Source organism: Helobdella robusta (assembly GCF_000326865.2).
Source record: "Helobdella robusta unplaced genomic scaffold HELROscaffold_9, whole genome shotgun sequence".
Classification (NCBI taxonomy): Eukaryota; Metazoa; Annelida; class Clitellata; order Rhynchobdellida; family Glossiphoniidae; genus Helobdella; species Helobdella robusta.
The window spans coordinates 2,246,964-2,267,312 of record NW_008705512.1 but is presented as its reverse complement, the minus strand read 5'-3'; the positions used below and the strand labels follow the sequence as shown (position 1 = coordinate 2,267,312).

Sequence of the window (20,349 nt, the reverse complement as noted above, 5' to 3'; positions counted from 1 at the left end):
AAACACACCGAAAACGGAAAAATGAGTTCGTCTTTTGTACGGATTTTTATGTTTACAAACCGATTTAAACGCCGATGATCTTGTTCTCAAAAAATGTTTATGTGTTAGAACTATTTTACTTTCTGTTATGAGACATTTGATTATTTCGGATTTGAAAAAGTTTAATTTAAATAATTTGAACTTGGTTGTTGGAGGTTAAACTGTAAAGTAAAAGATAAGAAAAGAAAAGGTATTGGTGCGTTTGTTACTTGTTGAATATAGAGAATGTAGGTAGATTGTAGAATGTAGAATCTAATATAGATATTATATAGAATAGATAGACAGTAGATGAGTAGAGTAGACTTGGAATTTTTATTTTTTTTTCTTATAAATTTGTGTTGTTAACATTAAAAAATTATATTGCAATATGAATATGAATAGGGAATAGGTAACATAATAGAACCCATGGCATAACACCAGACTCTCATCTCCTAGAGGCCATCTCATAGCATAGACCATAGGCATATTTCTCATTAATAATTAATAATAGCATCTGCAGCCCATTGTTCTCTGTTTTCCAGATGTGAGTGATAGAGTAATTTATTAGTTGACTCAAAATTAGCATCCATATAATTGATAAGGTAGCATATTGTCTCTCTTTAACATTCTAGAATGTTCTTGTCTGATCTTAAAAATTAACCTAAAAAAACTTGTTGTTAGGATAAAAATGTGGTTGCTAAGCACCTAGCTAGATTAATTGATTCATAATGACTCAAATATCTATATCAAGACAGTTATGTCATTGTGCAAACCCTGGGGAAAGCATTGTTCTGGTTTTTAATTTTTTATAACTTAAGATAAATCATAATCAAGTATTTTTTCACCTTCAACCATTATGAGTATTATGAGATTGTCACAACCACCATTATTTTTATTAAATGATATATAACAATTTTGGATAGAGCATCAATAATATAATGCATAAAAGTTAGAGATTGAGAATATCATCTACCTAACATCCAAGATGAATCTTCAACCTTGTCAAACAACTATAAACCTTTGTACCACTAAGCTGTTGTTTTATTTAGGTAATGGTAGGGGTATCTTCAAATTGGCATTTGGGTTTGATAAGAACATGAACTAGGTCGCTGCCTCTCACAACAAATTGCTGTAAAACTTCAGTCATGTTACTTGTTATATTTCAATGAAACATTTAACTGTATGTGTAAAATATGAAATTATTTCTCAATTTTTTTTTTATAAAATAGTATATCATCATGCCTTTGCCAAGCAAAGCCAGAGTTTATGCTGATGTTAACACAAAAAAGCCTAGTGAATATTGGGATTATGAATCTCATGTTGTTAATTGGGGGTTAGTCCTGTATATCCTGTATATGTATTAATATATGCATATATATGCTGGTAAAAGACCATAATTAAGGCAGTAATTATGACAAGAATTTAGTTAGAAATGTAATAAAAAACTATCCAATGCCATAAATTTCTGTAAATTTCATAAATTACTGCTTATATATATATATATATATATATATATATATATATATATATATATATATATATATATATATATATATATTGGTAATAGACCATAATTTTTACAATATTCTATAAATTCTACCGAATTTTTGGCATTAATATGTTTGTAGTTTGTAATAAACTTATTTTGAATTTTAATAAACTAAATGTCCACCAAAAAACTTAGTGAGAAAAATCGAAAAAACGAACTACAAACATTAACGCCAAACATTCGGTAGAATTTATAGAATATATATATATATATATATATATATAGGCAGTAATTTTATTTAGGTTATATATATATATATATAACCTGTGTTGAAATATTTTTTTTTAAATGTTGTTTATTGCTCTTAAGAAATCAAGATGATTATCAGTTAATAAGAAAATTAGGAAGAGGCAAGTACAGCGAGGTCTTTGAAGCAATCAAGTTGCAGAATAATGAAAAATGCGTCATTAAAATTCTCAAAGTGGGATACTTTTTTCTGTATTGAAATTTTAATTTGTTGATAGTGTCATTGTTGTCTAAAATTGACTTAAATGACAATGCTCCTCTTTTTCACCATTTTATTGTCCGTGTGAATGTATTAAATATGTTAGGTTTTGTTCACATAATTCAACTGGTAAAAAATTATCTGTCTATTTTCTCAAAACACTAAGCTTGAATTCCACGATACTTTGAATTTATTATAAGCATTTGATAATATACAACAGCCTGTAAAGAAGAAAAAAATAAAGCGTGAAATAAAAATACTGGAAAATCTATCTCACGGAGTCAACATAATAACTTTGCTTGCTGTTGTTAAAGATCCCATCGTATGTTTTTCATTTTAATTATTTAGACACTGCCGATATGTATACATATTTAGCAAAACTGGTAGTACTTTTTTTCTATTGTGGCTCGTCAGCTGATGGTTGTTGCTGCTGCTGACTATTTAATCACTTTGTTATGTTATGAATTATCAGGTTAAAATGATAAATGAGAGCATGTCTGGCATAAAAATAGTTATAAAGCATTGATTGATGTACACTACGTACCGTGGTTGGTATCTGAAGCAGAAGATAGCTTAACTATAATTATAGCTTAGGATAAGTATGCTTATGCAATTTTATTCTTTTTGTAATCCAAATGATTTGACTATATATAATCAATGAGGTTTATAAATTAAATCAATCAACAAGCTAAGGTGATATATTTTAATTTGTAATAACATCAAAAATTGCTACTGATTCTACATATGATGAGGCTTTGCTGGTTAACTTCTTTTTAAGGCTGAATTATTTTTATTTGCTGCTGTCCAATAATGATTACAATTCGTTTTTATGTGAAATTTAAAATATATTAAGAGATGTTCTGTTCTAAATCCAATTGCAATATTTTTATTTAACATTTTTAAATTATTCAACTGCCCATTTGAATTCCTTTTGTTTTAAACAGTCCAGAACACCAGCACTCGTGTTTGAGTATGTAAACAACGTTGATTTCAAAGTAGGCATTCACAACTTTGTTTTCAGCTGATTTTGGGTTTGATACAATTTTTTATTATTCCATCCCACAGCAACTCTATCCAACCCTCACTGATTATGATATCAGATTCTACATTCTCGAAGTGTTGAAGGTTAATAGCGTTTTATATACTTTTCTGATGAAACAAAATCATTAATAATTACCATAAAAATTTGTAAAATTTAAAAATATTTATCATCATTACCAAATAATGAGACTCTTCCTTTGCTTGACCAATGAGCCTACTTTTGGTTTTGAAGCCACAATTAAATAGGTTAATAAATTCAACAGAGATTAAAGTTTAGGCAAGTTTGCTATGTAGCATTGAAATAGGAAAGAGTTTATAATACTAGGATGATAACTTGCATGTGGGCGAATAACTTAATATAGTAGAAAGATATAAAAAAGTTTTGGAGGTGGTAGATTGAAAGGGACGATGATGACGAGGATGGCGAGGAGGTTTCTAACGACTTTGTTATTCTGGAAGACCATTAAGTTCAGTTAAGTTAATGCTGATTTTGCTTAATATGATTTGTTTTCTAGATTATTTATTACAGGCACTTGAGTATTGTCACAGTCATGGCATTATGCATAGAGATGTTAAACCACACAACGTCATGATAGACCATGATCTAAAAAAGGTTTTGTATAAATTTTATTAAATTTTTTCAACATTTACACAAAATGGGTTTCTCAATTATATTTTTATATAACAGATGCTCTTACAATTTAGTAACAGTTTTTTGTAAATGTTTTAACTTTCACTAATTTGTTATAATTTAATACTAAACAAGTTACGACTCATTGATTGGGGATTGGCAGAGTTCTATCATCCAGGCCAGGAATATAATGTAAGGGTGGCTTCGAGGTATTTCAAAGGTCCCGAGCTCCTACTTGATTATCAGGTTGGTCGCTTGTTTCATGGTAGCTTCTTTCTGCTTGCAACACTGTTAATCATCGCTCATTTTCTCCTTCAAGCTGTATGATTATTCATTGGATCTGTGGAGTTTGGGCTGCATGTTTGCAAGCATGATTTTCAAAAAAGAACCTTTTTTTCATGGGCACGATAATTATGATCAGGTTCATTGTAATTTAAACTTCTATTTTTTTATGATGTATGTTTATAAAAAATTTTTTTATTTTAATTTTATTTATGTTTTTAGTACTAATTATTTCATAAAATTGACAACAAATAGGATTTTTTAGTTGAATGTTTTCATACATTTAGCACCACTTTCCATTTATAAATGTCATTTCAACACCACTGCATATATTGCTTTTCTTAATGAAATCTTTTTATCAATTATTTACCGTTTGCCATTTTTTATAGTAATTTAGGTACAGTTTATGTAAAATTATTATTACAAGTCAATGATCAAAGTTTATAAATTTTAATTTGTTGAAATGTTTCAGCTGGTTAGAATAGCTAAAGTATTGGGCACGGAAGAGTTGTTGGAATATATTGATAAATATCAAATTGAATTGGATCAGAGATTCCATGACATTCTCGGCAGGTGTCTGCTTTTAATGTTTTTATGATTTTTTTCGTATTGATGTTGAGTAATCTTTTTTGATATTTTTGCTTAATTTGTATTGTTATCGTTTTTATAAATTTTGATTTACAAACATTTTATGTGAGTTTGTTCGACGTCTGTTAGTTTTATCGTACATCGTTAATTTTGTTAATTTCCATAAAAGACATTCTCGTAAGAGGTGGGAGAGATTTGTTCATGGAGAGAATGAACACCTGGTGTCGGTGGAGGCCTTGGACTTTCTGGATAAGTTGCTACGATATGACCATCAGGAGAGACTCACTGCAAAAGAGTCGATGGACCATCCTTATTTTGGTTCGTTTTCGAAATTTGTTAAGTCTTTTGAGGAATTTTATGGAAGAGTTGGTTAATAAAACCGGAGATCCGTCCTGTTTTTTAGGTTGTCAGTAATTTTTTAAACTGATAAATTCAAAATTTGGAATAGTAATTATTAATAAAAATGTTCAAACATCGATTGAATTTAATAATATGTTAATATTTATATGCATGTACGTGTGTGAGTTGATAGTTTTAATCACATAGAAATACAACATTGAATCACTTATTTCTTAAAATGAATTTGCCATGACAAACAGATATGATTTTAAAAGGAGCCTACAAACCTCCAGAGAAAATAATTCTGGGATTGTCTTCTGCATCAACACAATCTCAATTATCTGGTAAGTTAATTGTAATATTTATGGTCTGCATGATTCACTCGTATATACGTTTTCTATTAGTTTTTATTTATTCTGGTGCTGTCCAGTCTTTCTTAAAACTGATAACTTAGTTACGAATTCAAGCGTATTTCTTAATTCGTAAATTTAGGTTAGAGTTTTTGAAAAAATGCTATTTCAACAATTCTTGGCTTTAAAAAAGAAATTTTAAACTTCAACTGAGTGCTTTAACAAGATTTCGTTGAAAGATTGATCTTTTAAAAATATATTTCATCAGAGGTGTAGCCAGAACTAGACGGGACTATTTGTACTTCAACGATCTTTTTATTTTCAAAGGTTTGTCAAATTTCATTAGGTTATCTGCCATTTTGATGTGGAATTCATTTTGGCATGAATCCACGTTGAATTTTTTTATCTTTTTGAACAGTAAAATGACGTAAAAGAATTTTATTTAAAACTTTTTATGAAAAATTTCGTGAGGACTTCTCCTGCTTTAAAACACCCGTCGGCCACGCCTCTGCATTTCATCGAAACTAATAATCATTGATGTTGAATTAGTGATAAAGTTTTTTCTCAATGTTTTAGCATTTAGAATTTTTTTTAGTTCGAAACGCCGACAAATAAATGACGACGTGTGTTGATTCGCTCCAGTTTTTAAAAATTGAAGTTGAAAAAGTTATATATTTTTATTAATGCATGTACTGTTTATCGCTTGTGAATGTTTCATCAAGGTAGAGAAGGTCTAAAAATGTTATTATTAACATAATGACTAAAAATGTATTTGAATTATTAACGATTGGATGTTGGTGAACTCTACTGAGAAAATCTCAGCCAGTCGACTTGGCTAGCTGGGTATGGTGGGTAAGTCTGAGGTTCTAAATGGAATGTGTGTGACATCTCGTTGCATCTCGTTAATAATATAGCGAGAAACTTTCGATTGAAATCATTAAGTTAATTTGTGGAATTGCGTCAATTTTCAAGTGTTATTACATTAATTTTGTATGCATTTGATATTTGAAATGGAAAAAAATATAAATCTGTCGAAAGTTTCAAATTTCTAATCTAGCCGTCACGTCGTGAGTGTTACGGTTACATTAAAAAATAAAGTATCGGACTAAGGCGTAAAAGAGTGAAAAAAGTTCTCAATAGTCGAGAAAATGTTTTCAACAAAGTTCACCAACACCCATATGTCAATCATTATACTCAGACCTTCCCTATCTTGATCTCTACAAGTGAAAACCAGAAAATTATGCTATTGAAAAATTAGGATGTGCATAGGTTTTAAAGACCCTTAATTTAATTTTGGTGTAAAAATGAACCTTTCAATGTTGTAATGTATTATAAAGTAATTGTATTTCATTTGAACAGCTACCAGTTTGTCACAGAAATCAACGCCTCCATCATCCTTATCAACTTACACCAATAATCAAATGTGATATCTTTATTCATTTTGTTCAACTATCTGTTTACTTTTGTTGTTTTTTTTTCGTTCCTCATTCTTGCTTTGTTATCTTTGCAAAATAAAATTATTATCCTCGTTTCGGATATTTTAATAATCTACGTCAGTTTTACCCATGGATATATATCCATGCTTTTACCCACTATTTGTGCTCCGAAATTTTTTTCCTATTTCCGTTGTTAACGTAACATTTTATAATTGGAAGTCGATGCCGTTAACAACACTTGAGAAACTTTCCATGGAATAAAAATTTCTATTCGAATAGACACCAATGTCACTTTGGTTGTTATATCTATCCGCAGCCAGTTTCATTTCTACTTCATAAGCAAGGACTCATTTAGCACGTAAAATTATTACACAAAAATAGATAAAATGAAGCATATTTTTTAACACTTAGAAAAAGAAAGCCCATTAAGATTGAAAAATGCGGTCAGTCAGTCAAAGCTATCAAAAAGCAAAACATGGGATTTTGTGAGGTCCGCTCTGTACCAGAAATCGTAGCCATTTTTAAATTTTTTCTACAATTTTTTTTGTTCAAAACAATTCTAATTTTATTTTAGAAATATTTTGTTAACAAGAGCACATTTTTATCAGATTACATTTCTATGTTGTAAAATGAATCGATACAAAAAATTCTGAAAAGAAAAATTATAAAATTCGAGTTTAATTTCAAAAATAGGAACACATCTAAAATGTAAAAAGTCAGAAATTGTTAACGCTTTGTACAAAATAATCGTCAAGGTAAAATTTATAGATTGAAGGACCACATTCTTTTGTTGTGGCTGCCAAGAAGTAACATTTAATAGTTAACTAGGATCGCCCGAGCATCATCTCGTCAGAATATTTTGGATCTTTTGGTCCAACGTAATAGATGACTTTAGAAATGGTTGAGAGGTAAGTTAAAAAGACTGAGACCGATAGGATGATGCACACAGAAAAATCGAGCCAAAATGAATAACCAAAATGGTTCTTGTAGGCCATGGGCATGTATTTCCGATGTGGAGCAACACTGCTAAATAACGCTATCGCTGAAACGTTTATGAGGTCTGTAAATAAAAATCGATTAAGTCAGAGTAATATAGAACAATATAAAAAGTTGTATGGAATGCAAAATATGGTTAAAGTTCTAAGCTAAAAATCACTTTTAATAATTTTATTCTTCCAGTCATTGCAATATGCGACAAAGTATGTTTTCGAAACTAATGATAATTATCAAAATTATGTTATACAACGCTCGACTCAAGCAAAAGAATTTGGAAAAACAAAAATTCAAGATTAAGACGGTTAAAATCAACATTATACTAAATTTTATCAGTTGAGTTTTTCAAGCGATAATGAAATAAAAACACGAACTTGAAACGACAAGCATGAAAAGCGTTATGAACCCTAAAACAATGGCACATACATCTTTCTTCTGGTGAGCTGGTAGTTTATACAGAGGTTTAAATGCCCAACACGTGCATATTAACAACAAGATGCAACAGACGAATAATATGGCTATGTTGCTTGCAAAAAGGTTTTTGCATGTCATGAACCAAGCTAGTTCAGAATAGGTATAAACTTTATTATTGTAACAATCGTAAAATTCATTGTTTTTTTTTAAAGAAGGAGTATACAAATGTACGTACGAGGCATCAGCCAATCGACTATTTCTCGAAACTGATCATTGGAAAAAATTAATTCATTGAACGTCCAAGTGTAACATCCGTTGTATATTATATCCGGATCGCCTGGACAGTAAGGGAAGTGACAGTTGCTGAAACAGGCTTCGTGAAATCCCATGCTGACCAAATATTTTATATCATTTTAAATTTCATTAAATATATTACAAATATTTGGTTTCAAGTAAAATTATATTTCTTAAAGTATTTACGTTTACGCTTCTATCATTCCTTGAGAGAAAAAATTAAATATCGGTATTTGAAAAAAAATAAGGTTCGCCACTTTTACTTTGTAAAAGTAATTTTGTAAAAACTACATAAAGATATTTTAATTAAACTAATGTTTTTTCAAGTGAATGTTGCATTTTTCAGAAAACGCAGTGTAAGTAGGACCGAAATATTAGAAACATACAAACTTTTGAAAAGGACTATCGCCATCGGAAACTATCCAATGAGATGTACTAAACGCGACGACATGTAGAACAAGTGCAACGATGCACACGAAAAGTGAGCTCAGACATAGGATTTTGTGATATTTCTTTGATTTCGCCATGAATAAAATATGACGTCGATCTGAAAATCTGAAAGTTTGATTGCTCTGTTAAACAAAATCATTCCACAGTGCAAGATAAATCTACTTAATTAACCATAAACAACAACATGCTTAAAAATAATCAAACACTGGTGTCCTCAGGAATAAAGGAAACATTACAAAAAGATAAAATAAACCTCTTACAATATATGCTGTGCAACTGCGCTGATTGTAATTGACGTTAAAGAAGCAGAAGCCAAATTGATTTACCTATCCATAATTCATTAACCGTTAATTAATCATTGATTAACAAAATACAGACAACGTTTTAGTGACAAACAAGGTGCAAAATTAATCTCCTTGCCACCTGTACTGTAAATTTCACTCACTACTCTCAAAAAAAAATTTTTTATTTACATTGCACTTTTGTACTTTCTAAATTTCTTGATATTTAGTTTAATGAAAATGTTTTTTCTACTGTCCAAATTCTTTTCTAAATGAAAAGCTGATCTTCATCTATTAAGATTTCAAAGATTTCATATTAGTCCTACTTTTAAAATTTAAATATACAAACTTTGCCTGAATAAACATGGTTAAAATGTAAGAAGATTTAATTAATTTTTCCATTTCTCAAGTTTATTTCGTTAATATTTGGTGTTCACTGGGTTAAATTTACAAAGCAATTGAAAAATTATTTTTGCTTTAATAAATTGTATATCTTTTATATACACATTTGTTCAATTAAAAACTAAACTACAGAAATGAAATCGACAATAAGAAATAAAATTTTGAAATGATTACAAAATAATATTCTGAAATGTCTTATTCAAATAAATTTATTGTCAATATATTGCCGATACACATAGCAATATGTTTTGTGCACTTATGTATAACAACTGTGCGAACATTCGTGTATATTGCATTGTATTAAAAAATTTTGGTGAGTCTTAATATCAAAAACAATGTTTATAGTTTAAATCAAAGCACAATATGTGCTATCAAATGAAATAACTTTTTATTGAATTTGAACATAAATAAGTAAATCTCACTTATTTGTTGATTGTAGCAGCGTTTATACAATTAGTTGATTTCAGTAGGTAGGAAGAGTCAATAAAAGAAAAGGTTTGCATCATTTTCTTTTTCCTCAACAAAAATTATTTCACAACTGTAAAATGCAAATATTTGACGTTTGAAATAGTAATAATATAATGTTATTTTGAGTCATTAATAAGTGCTTAAAGCTCAGTCAAATTCAAATGGCATCAGCAGCCAAGAATTATTAGATTGACAACATAATTTACACAAAAATTATAAAAAATTCATCAAAAATTTTTTTAATAAAAAAATGCATTGATTTATTGCCTTGGTAGACGCAATTATATTTTTATTTGTCCCCATCATCGTCAGTTAAGTATGATTTAAAAAAAAACTAAAAAATAAACGAATTATGTCCTGTTTCTTATTTATATTACATAATTATTCACACACCTTGCTTACCTGTACTGATTGAATGTGAAATGTGAATTGGATGACAAACAATTATGGTAGCCCAAATTTATTTTTTGTATTAAAGATTGGATATTAGATTCTAGTTATACGTATCCATACAATTAGAATAAAACAAACAGTATCAAACAGTATCTCATTGAACAAAGTAGTATCATAAAATGAGTAAAAATACTTTTTTCAAAAATTTAAAAAATTCTCAATTTGATTTCATTGCGATATCGATAATGATGATTGTGACCTGACTAATTAAAAAATTAAAAAGTGTCAAATAATATTTACTAAATAGGATGGCTGGGTAATTTGTTACGTAATCGTTGGAAGAAATGACGTCATGTTAACAGTAGTTATTTTACTGCATGGTAGTTAATCAACCGGTATAAAGATTATATTCAATTCTTATCAAATAAATTTGACCCAATATCATACGCAGGCAGAACTAAATAAAGAAATAGATAGATAGCCCCTATATATACGTTGTTATAATACGTTTATAATGTTGTATTTACTCATTTCAAATTGTACAATTGTGTCAAACTATTTTGAATTCTCTCAGAAAAATGTAAACTTTTTACTATTAGTTACTTTTATCAATAATTTTTAAAAAATTTTCAATTTGATTTCATCGCGATATCGATAATGATTTTTGAGACCTGACTGATTAAAAAGCATCAAGGAAAGCTTTTAAAATAGGAATCCCTGCAATTTCGTAAGCCAACAATCCAAGCATGACAAATAGCCCGACCGATTGATGGAATTGATCAATTAGTCCAAACATAAATATTACGTAGATTATTAATTGTTTGCCTGTTTATTTTTATCAATTAGTTATTTTTCAATTGAAAATTTAATAAATTCTAAATTTCTTAATCTTATTTCAGAGAGAAGTTCAAAAATTAAGAGAAATTTCTTTGGTAATAATTTTAATTTTTTAATTTTAATTCTTTGCTTATTTAAATTTTTTTTGTAACCATAACAACCAAGTTTCCCTTTTCGCGTTTTGTGTGAAATAAAAATAGGATGGATATGGTAGGGGAGAATCATCAGATGAAGTAAAAACAATTTCAATATTATCTAGGATACATTTTCAAAAAATTATGATGAATTAGATTTATATATAAAATATAATAAACCTCTGCCTTGTTCTCATTTTAATTGTTTAGTTAGTTAGAGAGCTACTTCCCTAGGAAAGGCCTACTACTATAATAAAACGTTGTTGTTTTACAAATTTTGTACAGCTTTGTCTTCAAAACATTATCAAATTGTTATCAATTGAAGTTCAAAATTTGTTTAATCTTTTCCACCTTAATGTAGTAGAGGCGACCAAAAACACCTTTTTGTACACTTTGTTTATTTGTGGGTTTCATTCAGTGTACATACAATAGAATTGTAGAACATCTTCACTGTTGCATATCTTGATGTATCATATACGTATACGTATATGTTTATAGACACATTCACGGTATATTACAAATTGGCAATGGTATTATCAAGACTCATTTAAGACTCTTATGTTGATTTGTTTTAATAAAATTTCAGAATTGGTTTGAAAAGTGGTTTTTGTAAAGAAGACAGTTGTCATTTGAAAAATTTAAAAAATTATGTTGAGATCAATCAAAGTTCAAGATGTCAACGAAATAAAAGGAGAAAACAGATTCTGAATTGTCATTGGAGTATGCACCAGGAAGTTGAAGTAGGTTCAAATTTATATAAATAAATTAGTTCAGGTTAAAGGTCTATTATACTCTTTCTAGGTTCAATAAAACTACACACAAACTGTGTATATAAATACATGCAAATCGACGCATCACACATGAGGCATGTGATAGACGGGAATCTTTTTATCATATTCAAACCGGTCACTGCACGCCCTTTAAAACAGCACCAAGCGACTATAACCGCTAGGCCACCATCCTGCCCACTTGGCCATTACAACTGTACATACCTTTTTCAGTATAATGGTGGAAATCTCTTGTTAACATTTTTAAATTGACCCTCACTAGATGAGACAGAAAGGAAAAAAATATATAGAAGCGTTGATGAGAGAATCGATCAGTGAAAGATGCATATCGAACCAGCTGCTGCAGAGACGACATGAGAAGGAGTTGATTGAATTGAACAGCAAGCATCAAGCAAAACTTCACAAGGAACAAAATCAACAAAACATCGCTCAACGTATGCTTTTAGAAAAAGTATATTAAGTTTTTTTGGATTTATCATTTGAATGATGACATAATTTGTTTGGTTGAACATCACTGGTTCGTTTTCAGTACATTTGCACAATATATTATATAAAGTTTCTCATTTCGACAAAAGTTTCAAACACTTTGCAGGTTATAAGTAATTCGATGAAATTCAAAGTTGAATCTTCAGTTGAAAAGATTAAACAAGTTCACTCAGAAGAAGTGAATGAAAAATATTTGGCCAAGTACAGCAAACATTATTACGTTTGCCACAAAATTGTGCGTGATATTATAGACATGTCTGCTCTATTTTCCATGCTTAAAGAACTTCACAACCAGTTAGTGTTACGTTATTCATCAGTTTTAGACTTTCATCGGCTATTTTTTTTTGTTTTAATAACAATAAGTGATTAACTTAATGCTTCCATGCTTAAAGAACTTCACAACCAGTTAGTGTTACGTTATTCATCAGTTTTAGACTTTCATCGGCTATTTTTTTTTGTTTTAATAACAATAAGTGATTAATTTAATGCTTCCAACGTGTTTTAAGTTTGCGGGGATTTTTGATGATTATTGATTTTGTTCTTTGAAGCTCTTCTACATTGACGAATTAATTGTTCGTTTGATGATTTCATTTTTTACGTTCAAGAGATTTTATAACTCTTTCAAACTTATATGAGCAGTTAATCTCTGACAGGATGAAAGTAAAAGTTTCTTTTTAACAGTGTTGTACAGCTTCGTAAAATCAACTAGGACACAATTTAGCTTAGGCATTTGTACACAATTATTTTCTGAATTTTAATTACTGCGAAAAATTATGCATATTTACAGTACTGCGACTTGAGCTAAAGAGTAAAGACAATGCATATGTTTAAAAAATTTGTCACTGATCTTTATAAGATTAACGCGGCAAAAATTTTACTGTTATTGGTTTATCAATGATTTTTATAATTTATTTCATTTTTACTATTTTTGGCAAAGATAAACAGTTTAGTTTAATTTCTAATGAATTTTTAGTTCAAATTATACATTTTAAGAGTTTAATTTCTCAGGGTTAATTTTTTTAAAATGAGTTTCCTGGTTTTCTTTTTTCTCAAAACCAAATGAGCTACTCAGTTTGGAATAGATTGCAACTCATTGCTGGTATTGATTGCCTAGTTTAGTAAGCCAGTGAAAATATTGCAACATAATTTAAAATAACTAGATACCCTCATCAAACGTAGTTCGGACGATTAGCTAAAATTTTGGATACTAAGTGCATACGGACCGTCACATTACATATCAATTTAGGGTTATCTGCAATCCACCTTATGCCTTTTTTACAAAATTTTGTTGATTTGTTACGAAAAAGTTCGATTGATGAATAGTGATTACAGTTAGGCAATAATGTTTGGCACATTATACCGTGCTCATCTTTTTCATTTATTGCAATGATGTTCTTATTAAGCACGCGTTTATTTTTTAAAGGAGCATGACAATGATTAAATAGTTGTAAAAAATAATTATGAACATCACTTAAGAAAAGTTCCTGACGACATAATCATGGATAGTCACATGATGTTCATGAAAAGTCAGCCTTTCAATGAGCTGATTGGAACGGACACAAATGCTCACAGCTCCAATATTGACCTAAATAATTTTTACACAACTCTTGATTTCCAAAGCTATTTGGTTAGAAAATCAGTTCTCATTCAGCGCTTATTTTTTAAAAATTACTTTTTACTTTTTCTATGAAGAAAATGTCAAATATGTGGAGTCCTACTGAAAATGTCAAAATCGTAATCACGAAAAACAACCCAGTTCTTTGGCATGTTATGAGCAATGTCCACAATTTTTCACGCCTAAAACAGGTTGGAAATATTGGTTAAACCATTTTTTCTGTGACTTCATTTATTAAATCTCTTTTTATTAAGATTATTTGATCGACTGAAACATATTTAACAATATTTTTCTCTTTTATTACGAACATGGCATCGTTTGTTTTGCTAATTTATTATTAATAACTATCACTTTATTATTTTATTATGTTAACTTATGTATGCAGACTGAATTGAACCAAATAATTAATTTTTAAAAGAAATTTTTATAATTTTTATTTGAATTTAAGCATTTAAGCAATTAAAAGAATCATTTATTATAGAATGTGAAGATGTCATTGATCTGTTTAATCACGTTTCGATTAGTAAAAAAAAATTTAATAAACTTTTAATTTGTTTTGTGATGTATATTTTTTTGCAATTATGAAAAATAAATTTGTAGGCCGCTCCTCCGCCAAACTTTCCCCACCATAGCCTAAAGATTTGCGTCATTGGCAAACCGTCATCTTACAAAAGTGCTGTCTGCATTGCTTTGGCCGCAGGTATTATATTTGAAACCTTCATAACTCACAGAACTCTAATAAAAGGCTGTTAATCATTGTGATATAGAATTTTAAAATAATGTTCAATATTTTTGTTGGCAATGGCAGTTCTGATCTGATCATGTTCTGAAGACACCAACAATCCATTACTGAATTCCTTATTTCGATTTCTGAACATTAAACGCTGATATTTGTCTTTGTTCTTTTTACACCAATCCATGTTATTTTTTCTGGCTCCCATTATCTATTATTCTATTTCTTCATGGTAGCGTTCTGTTTCTTGCACCATTATGATCGTGAATTTATGGCATATTTATGAAAATTATGTGTTTTTTGACTACGGTAGAGGAAGTACATTGTTTTTTTTTACGAATAAATTTAATTAAATTTTATAAAAAATTTTTTAAATTAACATGTTTTTGTAAAAGCGTTCAAATTGAAATTATTTATAAACTCTGTTTCCGATGTAACGACCAGCATTCAGCTTAATGATTATATCGGTAGACCAGTGCGTATACGATGCCATCCAAGCTTTTCAGAACAATGAAACGATGCTCTTTGAATGTCTTCCCACCGATAACAACATCGATCCTCGGAGAGAAAGTCTTCAAAATCAAGAAGTTGGGAACCATTTCTCAAAATATTTTATTCCGCATAACTTATTCTATCTAATCAACATTTCCTTTATCGTTGTTATCAGATTTTGATGATGATGATGGCAGAGAAAAGTGGAAGAGAAGCCGAGTGAGAGGAGGGAAAAAGAGAAAGACTGAAAAGAAAGGGATGGAGAAAGAAAAAAAGCTGAGAAAGAAAGTGGCAGAGAGAGAAAGAGAAAGATATAGAAAAAGAAAAGCTGGTGGAAGACGGAGAAAGGGAGAGAGGAACAGAGGGGCAGAAGAGGATAGAGAAAGATAAAAGGAGAGAGGAACAGAGGGGCGGAGGCTAAAGAAGGAGAAATGGAGAGAGGAGAGGCTTTTAAACTGCTCAATACTTTTAAAATTACAAAAATGTTTTGTCATTCACGACTTAACGCTAGAACCTAAAACACATTGCAGGTTAAAACAAGCGTCGAAACCAATTTGAATGTCGAGACTGGTTACTTATTGTTTATTTGAAACTTCAAAAAAACTTTTAGTTTTGGTTACGTTCGATTTTTCTATTCACTCGAATGGTTTTAAAATATGCCAAAAATTTTTATCTTGATTTAATAGTTTTTTTTATTCTGTTTTAAAAAACAGGCTTAACAGGCGAATTCGATGAAAATACCGTTGAAGAAGATGTAAATGATGGTCTCGGCATGCATGTTGAAGAAAAGGTTGTTTTTCATATTTCAAAACAAAAAACGAAAGTAAAAAACAAACTTGAAGTCTTTGCGAAAAATTTTTCAGTTTTTTCAAATGCATTAATATTTAAATATTTAAATATTAAAAGCATTTAAAACTGACATTTTTCAGTTATTTATTTTTCAGTTTTTAAAACTGACATTTTTCAGTTATTTATTTTTCAGTTTGCGTGGGTTTTTGTCTATACAACGCACGAAATTTGTAATGTTTATAATATTTAATGTTAATTTATAAATTACGTGTCTACGGTAACGGTGCCTAACTTTTAGAAATTCATGCGAAAACGTTTGACATTTATGTACTATAAATTATTAACAAATTTTTTATCAACAAAATCTTGTTGATCAACTTATATTTTTTTGATCAACTTAATTTCAGTTAACTGAAAGAGCAGAGTTAGGAAAACTCGCGAAATACTGCATTGATTATGGAGGGGTGGTTGATGACGAGATCATCATCAAAATTCTTTTACATGCCATAAGTTTCGTTAACCATTCACGATTTATTTGTGTCATTAATTTATTTTCTCAGTAAATCAGAGGTAGCATGCATAAATGATTTTTATAAAACGATAAAATTTTCAGCGTCGTTGCAACCGAAAACTGTGATCTGAATTTTTTTTTTTTTTTACAAAAATTTACCAAATCTTATTGTATGCTTACCCTAATTTTGAATTTATCTGCGCATGAAAGATAATAATGCTTTTTCATTCAATCTTTCTTTTTTTATACTCTTTCTTTTCGTTAACGTCTTTCATTTAATTTTTCTGTTTACAGTAGTTTTTCTCATGGTTTTTTTAATTCTTGGTGAAATGTTGGGGATATTTAAATTTCATGTCTCGATGCATGCGATTAATTGCGTTTGACTTGCATGACTTAACAGGAGCGTTCCAGAGAACATGGGCTGGGTGGTGGATGGCTTCCCTTGCACGTTCGCACAGTTGATATTGTTCGATGAGGCCTTGACTGGGGAAAATTTCGACAACAAATCAAATTCGTTCAGTTCTTTGCTCCTCACAGATGGAGCAGATGTTAACAAAGTTTCACACAAGTGCGGATTTGATGTAATGGTAGCCCTTTGCATCAGTGATGAACTTTCATTAAAAAGAACGCTAGAAAAAAAACTTAAAGTTAGCGTTGAAACTGAAGAAGAACAAACTGAACTTGAATCTTCTGAAAGCACTGAAGTTAATAACAATGCACAAATTGTTTCTGATGATCAGGAACAACACAGTTTGTGATTTTTTTAAATGATTATTTTCATTTACTTTTTGATAATGTATCATGGCATAAATTGTTTTAGGTGACCGTTCACAAGATAACACGGACCTCAGTAAATCGTCTGCTTGCACTGACGAAAATGATGCATTGCTTCAACATGTGTCGGTTTTATTTATTTATTTTCAACACTTAACTCCATTGACTCATTTAAGTCTACGGTTGTTTTTTTACAACAATTATTTTACTAAAAACCATTCAATTTTTTACCTATAACTTTTTTAAAATAATATAAATTAATTATAACCATATTGAAAAATTTCTAAAAAAAAAATAGAAACAAGTTCTTTTTTTTTAAATCTAGACTAGTCACTTTTGGCCTCATTTGTGTAGGTATATTTCATCTTGAACGTCTGGCACTAATAGAGAAAATTATATTGCAAGCTTAATGACAAAATGATTTTTGGAAAACTTTTCAGTTAAAATTTTCGTATGATAACAATAACAAAAAATTGGTTTTCAATAAGAAATAATTATCATATAGCAAAAAGTAAACAAAAGAAATCTGTGTGTTATATTTGCTGTTTTTCAGGATAGAGAAGTTCAATATAGAGTTTAAATGTATGCGAGACTGGATGAAAGCGTACGGCAAGTTGCTGGAAATTGATGGAGGTTGTGATAATTACGATGAAATCCTTCACTATTCAGTTTCTTTAATTTCTGACCTGGCGCTTCAAGTAGGTCATCTTGTTTTAACTTTAATTTTTGTAAATTAAAAACTATTCTTACATCATCGTGTTAGAAAGATGTATTGAGATAAAAGCCCAAAAATAATTTTTTGGGATCGTTCATTGTACTTCCACAGGAATCACGCCAGCTATTATGATAAACCAAGATAATATGAGGAATTGTCCCAGACTGCTGTTTTAAATGTTCGAAACAATCCTGATCTTCAAATTAGAACAAATCAAAATGTATTAGACCGACAATTCAAACTCTACCATGAAATTACAAAGAAACCGAGAAGAGTTTTACAAAAACTCTGATTTCGTTGCATAGAGAACTCTAGCAAGCAAAATTTGTTTATGCTAGTTGTCAATTTAACGCTGAATTATGGCTTGGTTGCATTTTTGTGTAATGGAAACACTATCACCTAATATTTACAAACTATGATCACCAAAAGGTTGCGTTTTGAAAATGTGGGTTAACCAAAATTTTACCATTACTGACGCCTTTTTTCGTTAGCTTGCAGACATCTTGCGCCATTGATACTTAGGGACTTCACCGTGATTAAATGATCTGCAGTTTGCTTAACACTGTAAATACGATTTCTATTATCATTCCAGCAGGACTTTTAGAATTAACAAATGTGAATAATGTTCAATGTTCATATCGGAAGTTTTATTTTTTATCAATACTTCAATATTTCCATGCTCATTCAATAGACCACGCTGGCTTATAACGAAATAAAAGACACCATTAATAAAGAGATTGTTGAAGAGTCTAAACCTCAGGTTTTTGAACACACTTCGATGTTTTCTCTCAACTTTTAAAATCAAAAATATTTATTATAAATATTATAAACAGATACTTCTACTTCTCTTACACCACATTATATTATTTTCTAACAACGCAATTATTGTTTTCGATTTCGATATTTCGGCTTTCTAAATTAATTAGGATTCAAACTGAATTGTATTTGATTTTTTTAATTCACTTGTATATACAACAAATTTACATTAATTTCCATATTTCATTATTATTATGAACAATATATTAATCATCATTAATAATTAATGGTCATTGACTCGCAGTGGGGATTTGATAGACAAAGGAGATACTGAGCTTTGAAAGTTATATAAGAAAGAAGTAGCAAATATTAATTGGCACAAAAATTGCTTTAACTTGATTTTTATTTAATCGTAAATTTCTTACAAATTTTTTGTTTTCAACTAACATTTCTTATAGACAGTTATTTATTACTATTGCCAATTTTTCATCACAGGAAAAAATTGAACAAGAAAGTAAGTTGTTTCATATTTTCACGTAACATAATTATTTTGTTACTAATAAATTTCATAATTGTTTCTAAATAATATGGCATTATTATGTTGCATAATTTGAAATGAAAGCTGTAGCTGCTTGTGATCTGACGTGTTGGTCAAATAGTTTTTTCTCCATTTTAGGCGAAGTATCTTCTAATCAGGCCGAGCCTTTTAAGAAGGCCAAACGCAAAAGTATTTACCGGTTCTTTAATAATTTGTTGAGTTATCAAAAATTTGTTTAATCACGTTTCAAATTGCATAGTTTATTTTTATCTTGATTAAATTATTTTTTTGTCTTGTTTAAAATGACTTATTAACCTAATTAGAAAAGTTTAATTCTGCGAGGGATGCCAGATGCCAGGTGTGATGCAGATGAATTATGCACAACATTTTGTCGTTATATTTATTACTTTTTTTATTTTATTATTTATTATATTTGCTATTTGCAATGTTTTATTTTGACTTTTTATCTGATGTAGGCGATATAGCGTTAAAAAATGAAGCAAAAGGAAAAAAACAAGATGTGCCATCTGCGGTTGTTTCGTTGTTACCGAAGGAACTTCAAAATGTTCTTCCATCCTCACCATCGTGGCCCCTCACTTCCTTCTCCTTCACGCGTGTCGGTTACGTTTAAACTCATGAAAATTTTTCACTGGTACTTATGCGCTTATGTTCTGGTGCGTAATGTTTGTGTTCGTAAGTTTGTGTGGACGAAAATTATGACTTAATGAAACAATTATGCGAAAACAAACTCGACGATGAACGGTGAAATCCTATTTTATTCTGCATATAAAATCTGAACATCAGCAC

At 29.6% G+C, this 20,349-nt stretch overlaps 3 protein-coding genes across 3 annotated transcripts; 2 read left to right on the top strand and 1 right to left on the bottom strand.

Moving 5' to 3' along the window:
• Positions 1-1,256: 1,256 nt before the first annotated feature.
• HELRODRAFT_166132 (hypothetical protein) lies at positions 1,257-6,470 on the top strand (the record flags this gene model as incomplete). The annotated part of the gene is made up of 12 exons (XM_009033152.1): positions 1,257-1,351; positions 1,877-1,988; positions 2,957-3,007; positions 3,078-3,137; positions 3,583-3,666; positions 3,820-3,930; positions 4,004-4,105; positions 4,439-4,539; positions 4,724-4,872; positions 5,154-5,237; positions 5,514-5,570; positions 6,442-6,470. The coding sequence occupies 12 exons, from the start codon at positions 1,257-1,259 to the stop codon at positions 6,468-6,470; spliced, it is 1,035 nt and encodes a 344-aa protein (XP_009031400.1).
• Positions 6,471-7,503: 1,033 nt separating this feature from the next.
• On the bottom strand, positions 7,504-8,475 carry HELRODRAFT_166131 (hypothetical protein; the record flags this gene model as incomplete). The annotated part of the gene is made up of 3 exons (XM_009033151.1): positions 7,504-7,739; positions 8,047-8,232; positions 8,322-8,475. 3 exons carry the CDS (start codon positions 8,473-8,475, stop codon positions 7,504-7,506), a joined length of 576 nt encoding a protein of 191 aa, XP_009031399.1.
• A 3,920-nt stretch (positions 8,476-12,395) lies between these two features.
• Positions 12,396-16,811, top strand: HELRODRAFT_166130 (hypothetical protein; the record flags this gene model as incomplete). The annotated part of the gene is made up of 9 exons (XM_009033150.1): positions 12,396-12,584; positions 12,726-12,913; positions 14,096-14,246; positions 14,312-14,425; positions 14,835-14,934; positions 15,412-15,554; positions 15,990-16,029; positions 16,173-16,249; positions 16,656-16,811. The coding sequence occupies 9 exons, from the start codon at positions 12,396-12,398 to the stop codon at positions 16,809-16,811; spliced, it is 1,158 nt and encodes a 385-aa protein (XP_009031398.1).
• Positions 16,812-20,349: the final 3,538 nt, after the last annotated feature.